The sequence below is a fragment of the Coloeus monedula genome (genome assembly GCF_965178545.1).
Source record: "Coloeus monedula genome assembly, chromosome: 29".
In the NCBI taxonomy this organism is placed as follows: domain Eukaryota; kingdom Metazoa; phylum Chordata; class Aves; order Passeriformes; family Corvidae; genus Coloeus; species Coloeus monedula.
Genome location: NC_138809.1, coordinates 3699468 through 3714840, shown reverse-complemented (window position 1 = coordinate 3714840; position 15373 = coordinate 3699468). Strand labels below are relative to the sequence as shown.

Genomic DNA, 15373 nt, shown 5'->3' with positions numbered 1-15373 from the left:
CAATCAACAGCCAAGCCCCGCCTGTCGGTCTGACTGTAAACAGCCCGCGGGGGATGCCGGGAGCTGCTGCAGGGGGCGGGGCACCAGTGACACCAATGACACCAGTATGGAGGGGGGGTCCCAGACCAGTGACACCAGTGACACCAGTATGGGGGGGGTCCCAGACCAGTGACACCAGTGACACCAGTATGGGGGGGGGTCCCAGACCAGTGACACCAATGACACCAGTATGGGGGGGGTCCCAGACCAGTAACACCAGTGACACCAGTACTGGGGGGGAGGGCTCCAGACCAGTAACACCAGTACACGAGAACCCAGAGGCCCAGTTTCCCCAATACAGGGAATTCCTGGTTTCAGTTTCCCCAGTCCAGGGACATTCCCGGTCCCAGTTCTCCCAGTCCCCCCATCCCAGCGCCCCCCAGGAACCCCCGGCACAGCAATTCCCAAGAAATTCCTTTAATTGCCGCCATTCCCGCCTTTCCCGCGGCATTCCCGGGAGCCCGGGGCTCATTTCTTGTCCTCGTCCTTCTTGTCCTTGCTGTCCTTGGCCGCCTGCGAGGCCAGGGAGCCCATGGCGTTCCGGATGGCCTCGTTGTTGGGATCCACCCCGGGAAGGTTCTCCAGGACGCTCTGCAGGAACTCCGGGTCCTGCATCACGTCGTAGTCGTCCTCCTCCTGCGGGAAAAGCCGCGGGAATTCGGGATGAGCTGGGATCCGGAGGGAGCCGGAGGGAGCCGGAGGGAGGATGGGAGCGGGGGCGGGCGGAGCTCAGGGATGAGCGGGATCGTGGCAGCGCCATTCCCGCTGTGCCCGGGGATCCCGGCGGGGCTTGGGCGCTCCCAGGGATGGGGAATCCACGGGATAACCTTGAGGGTTTGTCCCGAAAATCCCATTAAACCAGGACACAGAATCCTGGAACGGTTTGGGATGGAAGGGACATCAGATCCCATCCCATCCCATCCCATCCCATCCCATCCCATCCCATCCCATCCCATCCCATCCCATCCCATCCCATCCCAAGGCAAGGACATTCCCCCTGTCCCAGGTGGCTCCAACCTGGCCCGGGACACTTCCAGGCATGGGGAATCCATGGAATCACCTGGGCCAGGGTCCAGGATTTATCCCTAAAATCCCAAATAAACCAGCCCAGGGAATCCTGGAATGGTTTGGGATGGAAAGGACCCCAAAGATCCACGGGCAGGGACAGCTCCCACCATCCCAGGCTGGAACCAGGCTGGAATTGGGGGCACTCCCAGGGATGGGGAATCCATGGGATAACCCAGGCCAGGCTCCCACAGGGAAGGATTTATCCCAAATATCCCATTTGAACCAATCCCTGGAATCCTGGAACAGTTTGGGATGGAAGGGACCTTAAGGATCATTGAATTCCCACCCCGTGGACGGGACAGGATGGGGCCGGAACAGGCCAGAACGTTCTGGAGTGAGCCAGGAATTGTCCCCCCAGCCCCACCTTGGCAGGCTCGGACGTGTCCATGGCCGTGCCGCTGTCCACCTCGGCCGCCTCCGCCTGGGCAAACTCTGGAAAACACCAAATCCCGCCCCAAAAACCGTGGGAAATGCACCCTGGGGCCCCACGGGCGGCGCCTCCCGGGGCTGTCCCGGCGCTGTCCCGGCACCCACCGGCGCCCTGCAGGGACATCTGCATGGCGTAGGCGATCTGCTCCTCCTCCGTCATGGAGCTCAGGTCCGGCAGCCCCGCGCGGCCAAAGTCCGGCTGCCCGATGGTCATCTTGAGCAGGGCGTCGTCCGACTCTGCGGGAATCGGGAGCCCTGAGCGGCCGGGAACGGCACGGCCGGGAATGGGCACGGCCGGGAATGGCACGGCCGGGAATGGCACGGCCGGAAACGGGCACGGCCGGGGGGCTCCCGGTGGGAACTGCGGGGGCTCGGGGTGGATCCTTTGGGATTCTCCTGGATTCACCCTGAGGAACTCCCAGAGAATTCCCGGAGGAACTCCCTGCCTGCTTTGTTCATGGAATTCTGGAATGCTGCAGGTGGGAAGGGACCTCGAGCAGGGACATTCCCCTGTCCCAGGTGGCTCCAGGCTGGAACTGGACACTCCCAGGGACGGGGAATCCATGGAATGAGCTGGGCCAGGGCCTCCCTACCTTCACAGGGAAGGATTTATCCCAAATATCCAACCCAAACCCACCCTCCTTTTTATTCCCCCTCATTCCCAGCTCAATACCAGCTCCCCATCTCCTCATTCCCAATCCCATTCCCAATCCCATTCCCAATCCCAGCCTCACCGTCCCCCCCGGCCGCAGCAATCCCGGCCTCCGCCGCCGACGCGGCCGCCGCCCTCCGGGCCTCCTCCTCCTGCCGCTGCCGCTGCTCCTCCATGGACACCCGGAGCGCCTGGAAAACCCCGGAGACCCGGATTTGGGATACGGGGAGAGCTGGGAGCGAGGGATCTGCTGGGAATCCGCGCACCCACGGGACTCAGAGGAGCGGGAGGTCCGGGGTTTCATGGAATTCTGACGTTGGAAAAGGTCTCCAAGACCATTGAAGGCAACCATCGAGGACCCGGCGCGTTCCCACCAGGATGGGAAGGGTTTGGGATTCAGGGAACGGTTGGGAATGAGGGCTCGGAGGGCTCGGGGAGCCCGTGGGGGTTGGTGCTGGAGGCCTCAACGGATTTAGGGATTTGTGATACCCTGACACTGGAAATTCCCCCATCGCTGCTTTTGGGACTCTCAGACTCGGGGATTTTCAGATTTTGGGATCCTCAAACTCCGGGATCCTCACCAGTGCCAGCTCGGGATCAGCACTGGGATCCACCCCGAACCAGCAGTCGGAGCCGCCCAGGCCCAGCCCGGCTGTGGGGTTTGCAGTGGGGGAACCAAGGGATCCGCGTTTTTATGGGATTCCAGCTCTGCCAATCCCCAATTCCCGGGAACTCCGGGATCCTCACCAGTGCCAGCTCGGGATCAGCACTGGGATCCACGCCGAACTCGAAGTCGGAGGCGCCCAGGCCCAGCATGGCACCGCCCTCGCCCGCCAGGATGGGGGAGCTGATGAGGGCGTCGGCCAGGCTGGGCCCCGGCGGCACTGTCACCAGGTGGGAGCCGCTGCCGTCCTTCCCGTTGAGCGCCGTGATGAACGCCGTCAGCTTCTCCGTGTTGGCTTCCTGGGAAAAACCGGGATGTGGGAACGACCGGGGGGGCCCGGAGCTGCCAGACGGTGCCGGAGGAGCTGAGGGGTTTGGGGTCTGTGGGATTGCGATGCTGGAAAAGGGCTCCAGGAGCGCCCAACGCAGCCATCGAGGCCAAGCGGAGGCACCGGACACATTCCCAGCAGGAATCGGGGATGGGAAGGGGTTGGGATACTGGGAAAGGCTGGAATTGGGGTTGGCCGGGCCGGACGTCGCTGGGAATTGAGGAGCCAAAGGATTCGGGGGCTGTGGGATTGGAACCTCGGGAAAGGCCTCCGGGATCATCAGGCCCAAGCCCCAAGGACTCAACACGTTCCCAGCAGGAAATCAGGGATCCCAAAAAACGGGTCAGGATTTTCCAGCTCCCACACGGGGACGGGGGAGGCGTGCGAAAGGCCCCAGAATTCCTCCCGGGAACTGGGGGATCCCGGGATTCTCACCTCCTCCCCAAAGTTGATGATGTCCACGTTGACCTTCTCCTTCTTGAGGCGCTTGGCCAACTTCACCAGCTGGGAATGGGGAGATTCCCTGGGATCGGCGGGATCTGGGATCTGCCCCAGCGCCCGGATCCCACGGAAACTCGGGATTTGGCCCCGCATCGGCTGCCCAGCTCCAAGGGATCCACCCCAGGGATCCATCCCAGAGATCCATGTCAAGGGTCCAAACAAGGGATTCATGCTGAGGATCCATCCCAGGGATCCACCCCTGTGACCCACCCGATCCCAGGCTGATCCCAGAACCGATCCTGGGCTGATCCCAGAACCGATCCCAGAACTGATCCTGGGCTGCTCCCACAACCAATCCCGGATTTTCTGGGAGCCAATCTTGGGCTGACCCCAGAACCGACCCCGGGGATGATCCCAGAACCGATCCCAGGCTGATCCTGGGATGATCCCAGAACCAATCCTGAATTTTCTGGGATCCAATCCTGGGATGATTCCAGAACCGATCCCAGGCTGATCCTGGGATGATCCCAGAACCAATCCCGGATTTTCCGGGAGCCAATCCTGGGATGATCCCAGAACCGACCCCGGGGATGATCCCAGAACCAGTCCCAGGCTGATCCTGGGATGATCCCAGAACCGATCCCGGGCTGATCCTGGCTGCTCCCAGAACCGATCCTGGATTTTCTGGGAGCCAATCCCGGGCTGATCCTGGGATGATCCCAGAACCGATCCCGGATTTTCCGGGAGCCAATCCCGGGCTGATCCTGGCTGCTCCCAGAACCGATCCCGGATTTTCCGGGAGCCAATCCTGGGATGATCCCAGAACCGACCCCGGGGATGATCCCAGAACCAGTCCCAGGCTGATCCTGGGATGATCCCAGAACCGATCCCGGGCTGATCCTGGCTGCTCCCAGAACCGATCCTGGATTTTCTGGGAGCCAATCCCGGGCTGATCCTGGGATGATCCCAGAACCGATCCCGGATTTTCCGGGAGCCAATCCCAGGCTGATCCTGGCTGCTCCCAGAACCAATCCCGGATTTTCCGGGAGCCAATCCCGGGCTGATCCTGGGATGATCCCAGAACCGATCCCGGATTTTCCGGGAGCCAATCCCGGGCTGATCCTGGCTGCTCCCAGAACCAATCCCGGATTTTCTGGGAGCCAATCCCGGGCTGATCCTGCGATGATCCCAGAACCGATCCCGGATTTTCCGGGAGCCAATCCTGGGCTGATCCTGGCTGCTCCCAGAACCGATCCTGGATTTTCTGGGAGCCAATCCCGGGCTGATCCTGGGATGATCCCAGAACCGATCCTGGATTTTCTGGGAGCCAATCCTGGGCTGATCCTGGCTGCTCCCAGAACCGATCCCGGATTTTCCGGGAGCCAATCCCGGGATGATCCTGGGATGATCCCAGAACCGATCCCGGATTTTCCGGGAGCCAATCCTGGGCTGATCCTGGCTGCTCCCAGAACCGATCCTGGATTTTCTGGGAGCCAATCCCGGGCTGATCCTGGGATGATCCCAGAACCGATCCCGGATTTTCCGGGAGCCAATCCTGGGCTGATCCTGGCTGCTCCCAGAACCGATCCTGGATTTTCTGGGAGCCAATCCCGGGCTGATCCTGGGATGATCCCAGAACCGATCCTGGATTTTCTGGGAGCCAATCCTGGGCTGATCCTGGCTGCTCCCAGAACCGATCCCGGATTTTCCGGGAGCCAATCCCGGGATGATCCTGGGATGATCCCAGAACCGATCCCGGATTTTCCGGGAGCCAATCCCGGGCTGCTCCCGGATCTCCCGGAGCCGATCCCGTGTCCCCAGCCCGTGCCCCTGGGCACTCACGTCCTTGTCGCTGTCGTGCACGGGGCTGCCCACGAAGGCGATGATCCTCATCTTGTGGTTCTTGCCCTGCCGGTGCTTCAGCGCCAGCTGCGGGAGCATCCCGGCATCGATCCCGGCACCCGGGGCCATTCCCGGGAAAACGGGGATCCCCCCACCCCCCCATCCCGGGATCGGCTCCCCGGGGGACGCTTGGATGGGGCTGAACTCAAATTTCCACGGATTCATGCGGCATCTCCGTGGATTCAGGGTGGATTTGCTGAGCTTTAGATTGAACTGCCTCTAATTCCCATTGGATTTCCATGGATTCCCATGGATTTCCATGGATTCCCATTGGATTTCCATGGATTCCCATGGATCCATGTGAAATACCCTGGGATTCGTGTGAAACTTCCATGGATTCAGGGTAGATTTCCATGGATTTATGCAAATTTAAGGTAGGTTTCCAAAGATTTCAACTGGATTTCCATGGATTCGTGTGAAACTTCCATGGATTTAGGTTGGATTTCGTAAGATTTATGTTGGATTTCCATGGATTTAGGTGGAATTTCCTAAGGTTTGTGTAGGATTTCCATGGATTTATGTTAGATTTCCATGGATTTATGTTGGATTTCCTAAGGTTTATGTGGGATTTCCATAGATTTAGGTGGGATTTCCATGGATTTAGGTGGGATTTCCTACGGTTCAGACTGGATTTCCATGGATTTAGGTGGGATTTCCTAAGGTTTATGTACGATTTCCATAGATTTATGTTGGATTTCCATGGATTTACGTGGGATTTCCTAAGGCTCAGACTGGATTTCCATGCATTTAGTTCGGAATCCCTGAGATTCACGTGACATTCCCATGGATTTCAGTTGGATTTCCACACATTTATGCTGAGCCTTAAAAACTTCCCCACCACTTCAAGCAGGAAAAAAACCCCAGGGAAAACCCAAATTTCCTCCGGTTGAAAACCCAGGAAGAGCCGATTTCCCGCACCCACACCGCTGCCCTCGGGAAAAGGGCCGGGAAAAGGGCTGGAAAAGGGCCGGGAAAAGGGCCGGGAAAGGGCCAGGAAAAGGGCCGGGAAAAGGGCCGGGAAAAGGGCCGGGAAAAGGGCTGGGAAAGGGCCAGGAAAAGGGCCGGGAAAAGGGCCGGGAAAAGGGCCGGGAAAGGGCTGGGAAAAGGGCCGGGAAAAGGGCTGGAAAAGGGCCGGGAAAGGGCCAGGAAAAGGGCCGGGAAAAGGGCCGGGAAAAGGGCCGGGAAAGGGCTGGGAAAGGGCCAGGAAAAGGGCCGGGAAAAGGGCCGGGAAAAGGGCCGGGAAAGGGCTTGGAAAAGGGCCGGGAAAGGGCCAGGAAAAGGGCCGGGAAAAGGGCCGGGAAAAGGGCCGGGAAAAGGGCCGGGAAAGGGCCAGGAAAAGGGCCGGGAAAAGGGCCGGGAAAAGGGCCGGGAAAAGGGCCGGGAAAAGGGCTGGGAAAGGGCCGGGAAAGGGCCGGGAAAGGGCGGGGAAAGGGCCAGGAAAAGGGCCGGGAAAAGGGCCGGGAAAAGGGCCGGGAAAAGGGCGGGAAAAGGGCCAGGAAAAGGGCCGGGAAAGGGCTGGGAAAAGGGCCGGGAAAAGGGCCGGGAAAAGGGCCGGGAAAGGGCTGGGAAAGGGCCAGGAAAAGGGCCGGGAAAAGGGCCGGGAAAAGGGCCGGGAAAAGGGCGGGAAAAGGGCCAGGAAAAGGGCCGGGAAAGGGCTGGGAAAAGGGCCGGGAAAGGGCTGGGAAAAGGGCCGGGAAAAGGGCCGGGAAAAGGGCCGGGAAAGGGCTGGGAAAAGGGCCGGGAAAAGGGCTGGAAAAGGGCCGGGAAAGGGCCAGGAAAAGGGCCGGGAAAAGGGCCGGGAAAAGGGCCGGGAAAAGGGCCGGGAAAAGGGCCGGGAAAGGGCTGGGAAAAGGGCCGGGAAAAGGGCCGGGAAAAGGGCCGGGAAAAGGGCCGGGAAAAGGGCCGGGAAAAGGGCTGGAAAAGGGCTGGAAAAGGGCGGGAAAAGGGCCGGGAAAAGGGCCGGGAAAGGGCTGGGAAAAGGGCCGGGAAAAGGGCCGGGAAAAGGGCTGGAAAAGGGCCGGGAAAGGGCCGGGAAAGGGCTGGAAAAGGGCTGGGAAAGGGCCGGGATGCCGGAATTGCAGGGCTGAGGTGCCCAGGGAGCCGGACTCACGTGAGCCACGCGGATCCCGGTGCCGAAGGTGATTTTCCCCTTGGGCTGCACCGTGTGGAGCTTGGACAGGATGCGCCCGGTGTCCGGAGTCAGCGTGGTCAGCACCTCGCAGTTACTGCGGGACAGCGGCCGCCATGGGCGCTCCGGGAATTCCGGAGGGAACCCCCCACCCTGGGAGCAATTCCTTTGGGAATCTCAGAGGGGATTCCCCACTGACAGCAACTCCTGGGAATTCTCTCCAAGAATTTGGGAGGGAATTGCCGCTGGAACTGAGCTCGGGGTCAGCGCTGAGGCTGGGAGCACTTCACAGTTACGGGGGCAATTCCTTTAGGAATTCCTTTGGGAATCCGGGAGGAGATGCTCCCAAAAATCCTCCTTCAGTGCTTCCAGGCCAGTCCAATTCCAACTGGGAATGAGCTATTCCCAACTGTTTGCCAACAATTCCCAGCTCCTTTTCCCTGCATTCCCAGCTGTCCCCACCTCCAGTGACCCCAAAATCCCCCCCATTCCCACCGGGAAGGAGCCATTCCCAAGGAGCCATTCCCAGAGATTCCCAGCTCCTTTTCCCTGCATTCCCATCCCCAGCGATCCCAGAATCCCCCCATTCCCACCAGGAAGGAGCCATTCCCAAGGAGCCATTCCCAGTGATTCCCAGCTCCTTTTCCCTGCATTCCCATCCCCAGTGACCCCAGAATCCCCCCCATTCCCGCCGGGAAGGAGCCATTCCCATCCCCAGTGACCCCAAAATTCCCCCCATTCCCAGCGGGAAGGAGCCATTCCCAAGGAGCCATTCCCAGAGATTCCCAGCTCCTTTTCCCTGCATTCCCATCCCCAGCGATCCCAGAATCCCCCCCATTCCCACCGGGAAGGAGCCATTCCCATCCCCAGTGACCCCAGAATCCCCCCCATTCCCGCCAGGAAGGAGCCATTCCCATGCCCAGTGACCCCAAAATCCCCCCCATTCCCAGCGGGAAGGAGCCATTCCCAAGGAGCCATTCCCAGAGATTCCCAGCTCCTTTTCCCTGCATTCCCATCCCCAGCGATCCCAGAATCCCCCCCATTCCCACCGGGAAGGAGCCATTCCCATCCCCAGTGACCCCAGAATCCCCCCCATTCCCGCCAGGAAGGAGCCATTCCCATGCCCAGTGACCCCAAAATCCCCCCCATTCCCAGCGGGAAGGAGCCATTCCCAAGGAGCCATTCCCAGAGATTCCCAGCTCCTTTTCCCTGCATTCCCATCCCCAGCGATCCCAGAATCCCCCCCATTCCCACCGGGAAGGAGCCATTCCCATCCCCAGTGACCCCAGAATCCCCCCCATTCCCGCCAGGAAGGAGCCATTCCCATGCCCAGCGATCCCAGAATCCCCCCATTCCCACCGGGAAGGAGCCATTCCCATCCCCAGTGACCCCAAAATCCCTCCCATTCCCACCGGGAAGGAGCCATTCCCAAGGAGCCATTCCCAGAGATTCCCAGCTCCTTTTCCCTGCATTCCCATCCCCAGTGACCCCAGAATCCCCCCCATTCCCACCAGGAAGGAGCCATTCCCATCCCCAGCGATCCCAGAATCCCCCCCATTCCCGCTGGGAAGGAGCCATTCCCAAGGAGCCATTCCCAGAGATTCCCAGCTCCTTTTCCCTGCATTCCCATGCCCAGCGATCCCAGAATCCCCCCCATTCCCACCGGGAAGGAGCCATTCCCATGCCCAGTGACCCCAAAATCCCCCCCATTCCCACCGGGAAGGAGCCATTCCCAAGGAGCCATTCCCAGAGATTCCCAGCTCCTTTTCCCTGCATTCCCATGCCCAGCGATCCCAGAATCCGCCCGTTCCCGGCGCTCCCGCTCCGGCCGTACTTGGCCAGGGTGATGAGCCCCACGTTGTTCTCGGGGTTGCTGCGGGTTTTGGAGTGGCACACGATGTTGACGGCGTCCTGCTGCGCCTGCAGCCGCGTGGGCAGGAAGTCCCCGTTGCGCATGTACTCGCTGTTGTCCACGCTGCAATTCCAGGGGCGCGCCGGGAATGCCGCGGGGCCGCCCACGGCGCCGGAATCCCCCCGAAAATCGCCCCTAAATCCCCCCCATTCCCGCTGGGAAGGAGCCATTCCCATCTCCAGTGACCCCAGAATTCCCCCCATTCCCGCCAGGAAGGAGCCATTCCCAGCTCCAGTGACCCCAGAATTCCCCCCATTCCCGCCAGGAAGGAGCCATTCCCAGCTCCAGTGGCCCCAAAATCCCCCCCATTCCCACCAGGAAGGAGCCATTCCCAGAGATTCCCATCTCCAGTGACCCCAAAATCCCCCCCATTCCCACCAGGAAGGAGCCATTCCCAGCTCCAGTGACCCCAAAATCCCCCCCATTCCCACCAGGAAGGAGCCATTCCCATCTCCAGTGACCCCAGAATTCCCCCCATTCCTGCCAGGAAGGAGCCATTCCCAAGGAGCCATTCCCAGAGATTCCCATCTCCAGTGACCCCAAAATCCCTCCCATTCCTGCTGGGAAGGAGCCATTCCCAGCTCCAATGACCCCAGAATCCCCCCCATTCCTGCCAGGAAGGAGCCATTCCCAAGGAGCCATTCCCAGAGATTCCCAGCTCCTTTTCCCTGCATTCCCAGCTCCACTGGCCCCAAAATCCCCCCCATTCCCGCCGGGAAGGAGCCATTCCCAGCTCCAGTGACCCCCAAAATCCCTCCCATTCCCACCAGGAAGGAGCCATTCCCAAGGAGCCATTCCCAGAGATTCCCAGCTCCTTTTCCCTGCATACCCAGCTCCAGTGACCCCAAAATCCCCCCCATTCCCGCCGGGAAGGAGCCATTCCCAACGATTCCCATCTCCACTGGCCCCAAAATCCCTCCCATTCCCACCAGGAAGGAGCCATTCCCAGCTCCAGTGACCCCCAAAATCCCCCCCAATCCCGCCAGGAAGGAGCCATTCCCAACGATTCCCATCTCCAGTGACCCCAAAATCCCTCCCATTCCCGTCGGGAAGGAACCATTCCCATCTCCAGCGATCCCAAAATCCTCCCATTCCTGCCAGGAAGGAGCCATTCCCAGAGATTCCCAGCTCCTTTTCCCTGCATTCCCATCTCCAGCGATCCCAAAATCCCCCCCATTCCCAGCGGGAAGGAGCCATTCCCAAGGAGCCATTCCCAGAGATTCCCAGCTCCTTTTCCCTGCATTCCCAGCTGTCCCCAGCTCCAGTGACCCCAAACCCCCCCGGTTTTGGGGAAGGATGAGCTTCTCCTGCCCCTAAAAGCGGATTGCAGTGGGAATAGCTGGGGTTTGCCCCCCCCCCCCCCCCGCCCCCAACTCCCTTTTTTTGGGAATGCTTCCCATAAAGTCAGGGGGTTTTTTTGGGAATGGCGGAGGTTTATCCCTCAAAATATGGAATTTTTTTGGGGGAATGGTGCAGATTTAGCCCACGCAATCTGGGGGTTTTTGGGAATATCTCAGGATCATCCCCCCCCCGATCTCCTTTTTTCTGGGAATGGCTCAGGTTTATGCCACAAAACCTGGAATTTTTCGGGAATGGCTCAGATTTATTCCCCTAAAGTCTCATTTTAACGGGAATGGCTCAGGTTTAGCCCATGGACTCTGGGGATTTTTGGAAATTGCGGAGGTTTATCCCCGCAAAATCTGCTTTTTTTGGGAATAGCTGAGCCACATCCCAAATCCTGGGACTAAATCCCTCCCTCAGAGCTGGTGGGATCATCCCTTTTCCCAAGGAACCAGAATTAAATCCTAAAAGTCGATTTTACCCCCAAATTTAAGCCTTCCCTGAGGAACATTCAAAGTAATCCCAGTTTTAGCAGCATGGGAAGGGGTTTGTTTTTGGAAAAACAGGGAATTGCTCCTGCTGTCCCAGGAGGTTTGAGGGCCTCGGCTGTGAGTCAGCAGAAGAGGGAATTTGATCCCAAAGGGATTTGATTCCAAGGGATTTGATCCAAAGGGATCACGGGATCGGGGAGTGGCTGCGCCCAAAAAACTGGGAATATTCCAGGGGTTTTCCTTCAAATCCCGTGGGAATGGGGAATCTCCTCCTTCCGTGTTCCACAGGGAATGGGGACACCCCAGGATATCCCACAGGGAATGGGGACACCCCAGGATATCCCACAAGGCCCCCCCCAGACCCTTCTGGGTCTCCTAAGGCCCCCCAATCCCCTGCCCGTCCCCCCCAGACCCCTCTGGACCCCTCAGGACCCTGCTGACCCCTCCCGGTCCCCGTCTGTCCCCTCAGAGCCCCCTCAGGCCCCGCTCAGTCCCCTCACCCCAGCGCCCTCGGGCCCCCCAACCCCCTCAGGCCCCGTCTCCCCCTCAGATCCCCCCAAGTCCCCCTTCCCCACCCCCTCGAGCCCCCCAGCACCCCCCGAGCCCCCTCACACCCCCCCACCCCTCAGGCCCGGCCTCCCCCGGGCCCGGCCCGCTCCGCCTCCCCCACGGGGATGACTCAGGGAAAGCGGCGGCGGCCGGGGCGGGCCGGGGGTTCCGGTGAGGGTGCCGGGGGGTGGCGGGGGGGGTCCCGGGGCCGCCGCCGCCGCTCTCACCACACCATGGTGCTCTCCAGAACCATCGTGGCCCCTTCCCTCAGCACCGGCCCGCTCCCCGCAGCGCCCAACAACGCGCCCGCTGATTGGCCGAGAGTCCGAAGCCAATCAGCGCGCCCCGTCTTTGGCGGGGTGTGGCGCGGGGCACGCTGGGAGGTGTAGTTCTGGGCGGGACATGATGGCGGCCCGGGGACACGGACGTGTCCCCAGGGTCCCCAAAGCCCCGGGACCGTCCCCTCCCTCCGCCGCCCCCTCCGTGGGGTCCGCGAGGAGCTCTCGTGTCCCCCCCAGCCCAAGAATACCCGGGGGGGGTCTCCTGTCCCCGTGTCCCCCCCCCCCGACACCCCCTATGCCACCCCAGCGGTGTCCCCTTGTCCCCCCCACCCCAATGCCACCCTAGGGGGGTTCTCCGTCCCCGTGTCCCCCCAGAGCCACCCCAGGAGTGTCCCCATGGCCCCTGAGCTGTCCCCAGAGCCACCCTGAGCTGTCCCTCTGTCCATCCCCCGTCCGTCTCCCTGTCCATCCTCCTTTCCCCCCGTCCATCCCCTGTCCCTCCCCCTGTCCATCCTCCTTTCCCCCTGTCCCCAAAGCCACCCTGAGCTGTCCCCCCGTCCATCCCCCCCTCCCTCTGTCCATCCCTCTGTCCCTCCCCCGTCCCTCCCTCTGTCCATCCCCTGTCCATCCCTCTGTCCATCCCCCTGTCCCCAAAGCCACCCTGAGCTGTCCCCCCGTCCATCCCCCCATCCCTCTGTCCCTCCCCTGTCCCTCCCTCTGTCCCTCCCTCTGTCCATCCCTCTGTCCATCCCCCTGTCCATCCTCTGTCCATCCCTCTGTCCATCCCTCTGTCCCTCCCCTGTCCATCCCTCTGTCCATCCCCTGTCCATCCCTCTGTCCATCCCCCTGTCCCCAAAGCCACCCTGAGCTGTCCCCCCGTCCATCCCCCCATCCCTCTGTCCCTCCCCTGTCCCTCCCTCTGTCCCTCCCCTGTCCATCCCTCTGTCCCTCCCCTGTCCATCCCTCTGTCCATCCCTCTGTCCCTCCCCTGTCCATCCTCTGTCCCTCCCCCTGTCCCTCCCCTGTCCATCCTCTGTCCATCCCCTGTCCATCCCTCTGTCCATCCCCTGTCCCTCCCCTGTCCATCCCCTGTCCATCCCTCTGTCCATCCCTCTGTCCATCCCTCTGTCCATCCCCCTGTCCATCCTCTGTCCATCCCCTGTCCATCCCTCTGTCCATCCCCTGTCCATCCCTCTGTCCATCCCCTGTCCCTCCCCCCCACACAGAGGCACAGCCGGGGGGGTTCAGCAGCACCCGGAGGTTCTTGGTGGCCCCGCCCGGGGACCTCCGGGGGGACGGAGGGGACGGAGGCCTGGGGGGCTGGGAAAGGCAGGAAAAATCCAGGAGCAAATCCAGGAACCAATGCAGGAACCAATGCAGGAACCAGTCCAGTCCCAGTCCAGTCCCAGTCCGGGAACACCCCCTGGGCTCCATCGCCCCCGGCCAGGTCCCGGCGTGGCCCGAGGGGGCGGCGGCGGCTCCGGAGCGGGCAGGAAACTCCAGGAATTCCATCCCCAATCCAGGAGAAATCCATTCCCAATCCGGGAGAAATCCATCCCCAGTCCAGGGAAAGTCCATCGGCATCGGATCCTCCCGGGAACGGCGGCTCCGTGAGGGGACAACGGGGACTTTAATTCCGGGGAAGTCGGCTCCCAGGCCAGGAAAATTCCATGAATTCCATCCCCAGGCCAGGAAAATTCCATCCCCATTCCAGGGAAAGTCCGTCCATGATCCGGAGCCGCTCGGGAGGCACCGGATTCTCTCGGGTGAGGTGACAGAAATTCCCAACCGGGCACGAAAATTCCATGAATTCCATTCCCAAGTCCAAGGAAAGTCCATCTGTCCTCGGAGAAGCCAAATCCTCTCTTTTATCTCCTGGAAAATCCTCCCCGGAATTCCCAAACCCTCCCCCATTCCGGCTCCTCTGGAACAGGCAGATCCCGAAAAAACCCAACCAACCCCAGCCCAGAACATCCCAGCCTGGCCCAGCCTCCGGAGGAGGAGAATTCCCAGGAAAAAGGGGAAGCATCCCGAAATATTTAAATACTTCATAAATATTCGATCCTGGTGGGGGGAAAGAAATCGGGAAAATCGGGTCGGTTTTCCCCCTCCTGGTCCGATAAAAAATGGGAATAAACAGGGATTGGGAAGGGAATGTCTAATATAGACAGTTATTCCAAGGGAAAAGGGGAAAATCCACGGGAAAAGGGGAAAATCCAATGGAATCTTCCCCAAATTTCCTCTGGGAATCTTGGAAAATCCAGGTGGGAATTGCTGAGAGCCCTTGAGATCCAACCAGCTCCGGATTCCCGGGATAAGGCCATTCCAGGGGGGGGTTTTGAGGGAAAAATCTGGGATTTTAGGGGGGGGAGAAAACAGCTTTTCCTTAAAAAAATACGGAGAAGGGCAAAGTGGGAAGAGCCTTGGGAATCTCCCGGAAAAAATTCCCTTCCTGCTCTACATTCCACGATTTCTTCGGCATAGAAAGCTCGAAATTCCGGGTTTTTTATAAAAAGCTGGGAGTTTTCCAAGCGGGAATCTTGGGAAAAGTCGTTTTTTTTCCATAAAAAAAAAACCAGGGATGGAGTGCAAAGTCAGCTCCAGTCCGAGGGGCTGCTCCGGGATTTTGGGATTTGGGATGGATCCAGGTGGAAAATTCCTCATTCCAGCTTTTTTCCCCATCCCAAAATCTGCTCCGAACGCAGCTGGAGTTTTGTGGGAGGCGGGGATTTTGTGGGAATCTCAGCGCCAAGCTCTAAAAAATGGGATTTGGGCCTCGGAAAACTGGGATTTGATCCGGGATTTTTGAGGGAAATCCTTAAAAAAACGGAGCTGCAAATCCCAGGAAGGGCTCGGCTTCTGAAGATCCCAAAAACTCCCCGAAGAATCCCCCAAATTCTTCCCTGATTGTGGGAAAAGCTTCCCAAAAATCCTGCTGGGAAAAGGAGCCAGGAGCTTTTCCATGATTTCTGCTCCTCTTTTTCCCTGTTTTCCCTGGGATTTTTCCTTGGAAAAGCCGGAACAAATCCCGATTTCTCAATAAAAAATAATTAATAATTAATAATCCCAAGAATTCCTGCAGGACTAAAAACTGGGATCGGATCCAAAGGAACTTCCAAAAAAATCGGGATAAAAATACCAAAAAAAA

The 15373-nt window shown here is 59.9% G+C and overlaps 1 protein-coding gene across 1 annotated transcript; it reads right to left on the bottom strand.

The window, feature by feature from the left end:
• Positions 1-440: 440 nt before the first annotated feature.
• PSMD4 (proteasome 26S subunit ubiquitin receptor, non-ATPase 4) lies at positions 441-12278 on the bottom strand. The gene is made up of 10 exons (XM_082298731.1): positions 12172-12278; positions 9486-9626; positions 7634-7748; positions 5464-5550; positions 3616-3684; positions 2936-3151; positions 2271-2379; positions 1642-1773; positions 1472-1539; positions 441-675 (listed from the first exon to the last, which is right to left on the bottom strand). The coding sequence occupies exons 1-10, from the start codon at positions 12195-12197 to the stop codon at positions 508-510; spliced, it is 1131 nt and encodes a 376-aa protein (XP_082154857.1). The 5' UTR covers positions 12198-12278; the 3' UTR covers positions 441-507.
• Positions 12279-15373: the final 3095 nt, after the last annotated feature.

Excerpts from the sequence above, each read along its gene's own strand:
- PSMD4 (XM_082298731.1), bottom strand. The coding sequence starts at position 12,197 with ATGGTTCTGGAGAGCACCATGGTGTG. Across the intron at positions 5,551-7,633 it reads CCGGGATCCGCGTGGCTCAC|CTGGCGCTGAAGCACCGGCA; the intron begins GTGAGTCCGGCT and ends ATGCTCCCGCAG. Across the intron at positions 1,540-1,641 it reads GATGTCCCTGCAGGGCGCCG|AGTTTGCCCAGGCGGAGGCG; the intron begins GTGGGTGCCGGG and ends GGTGTTTTCCAG.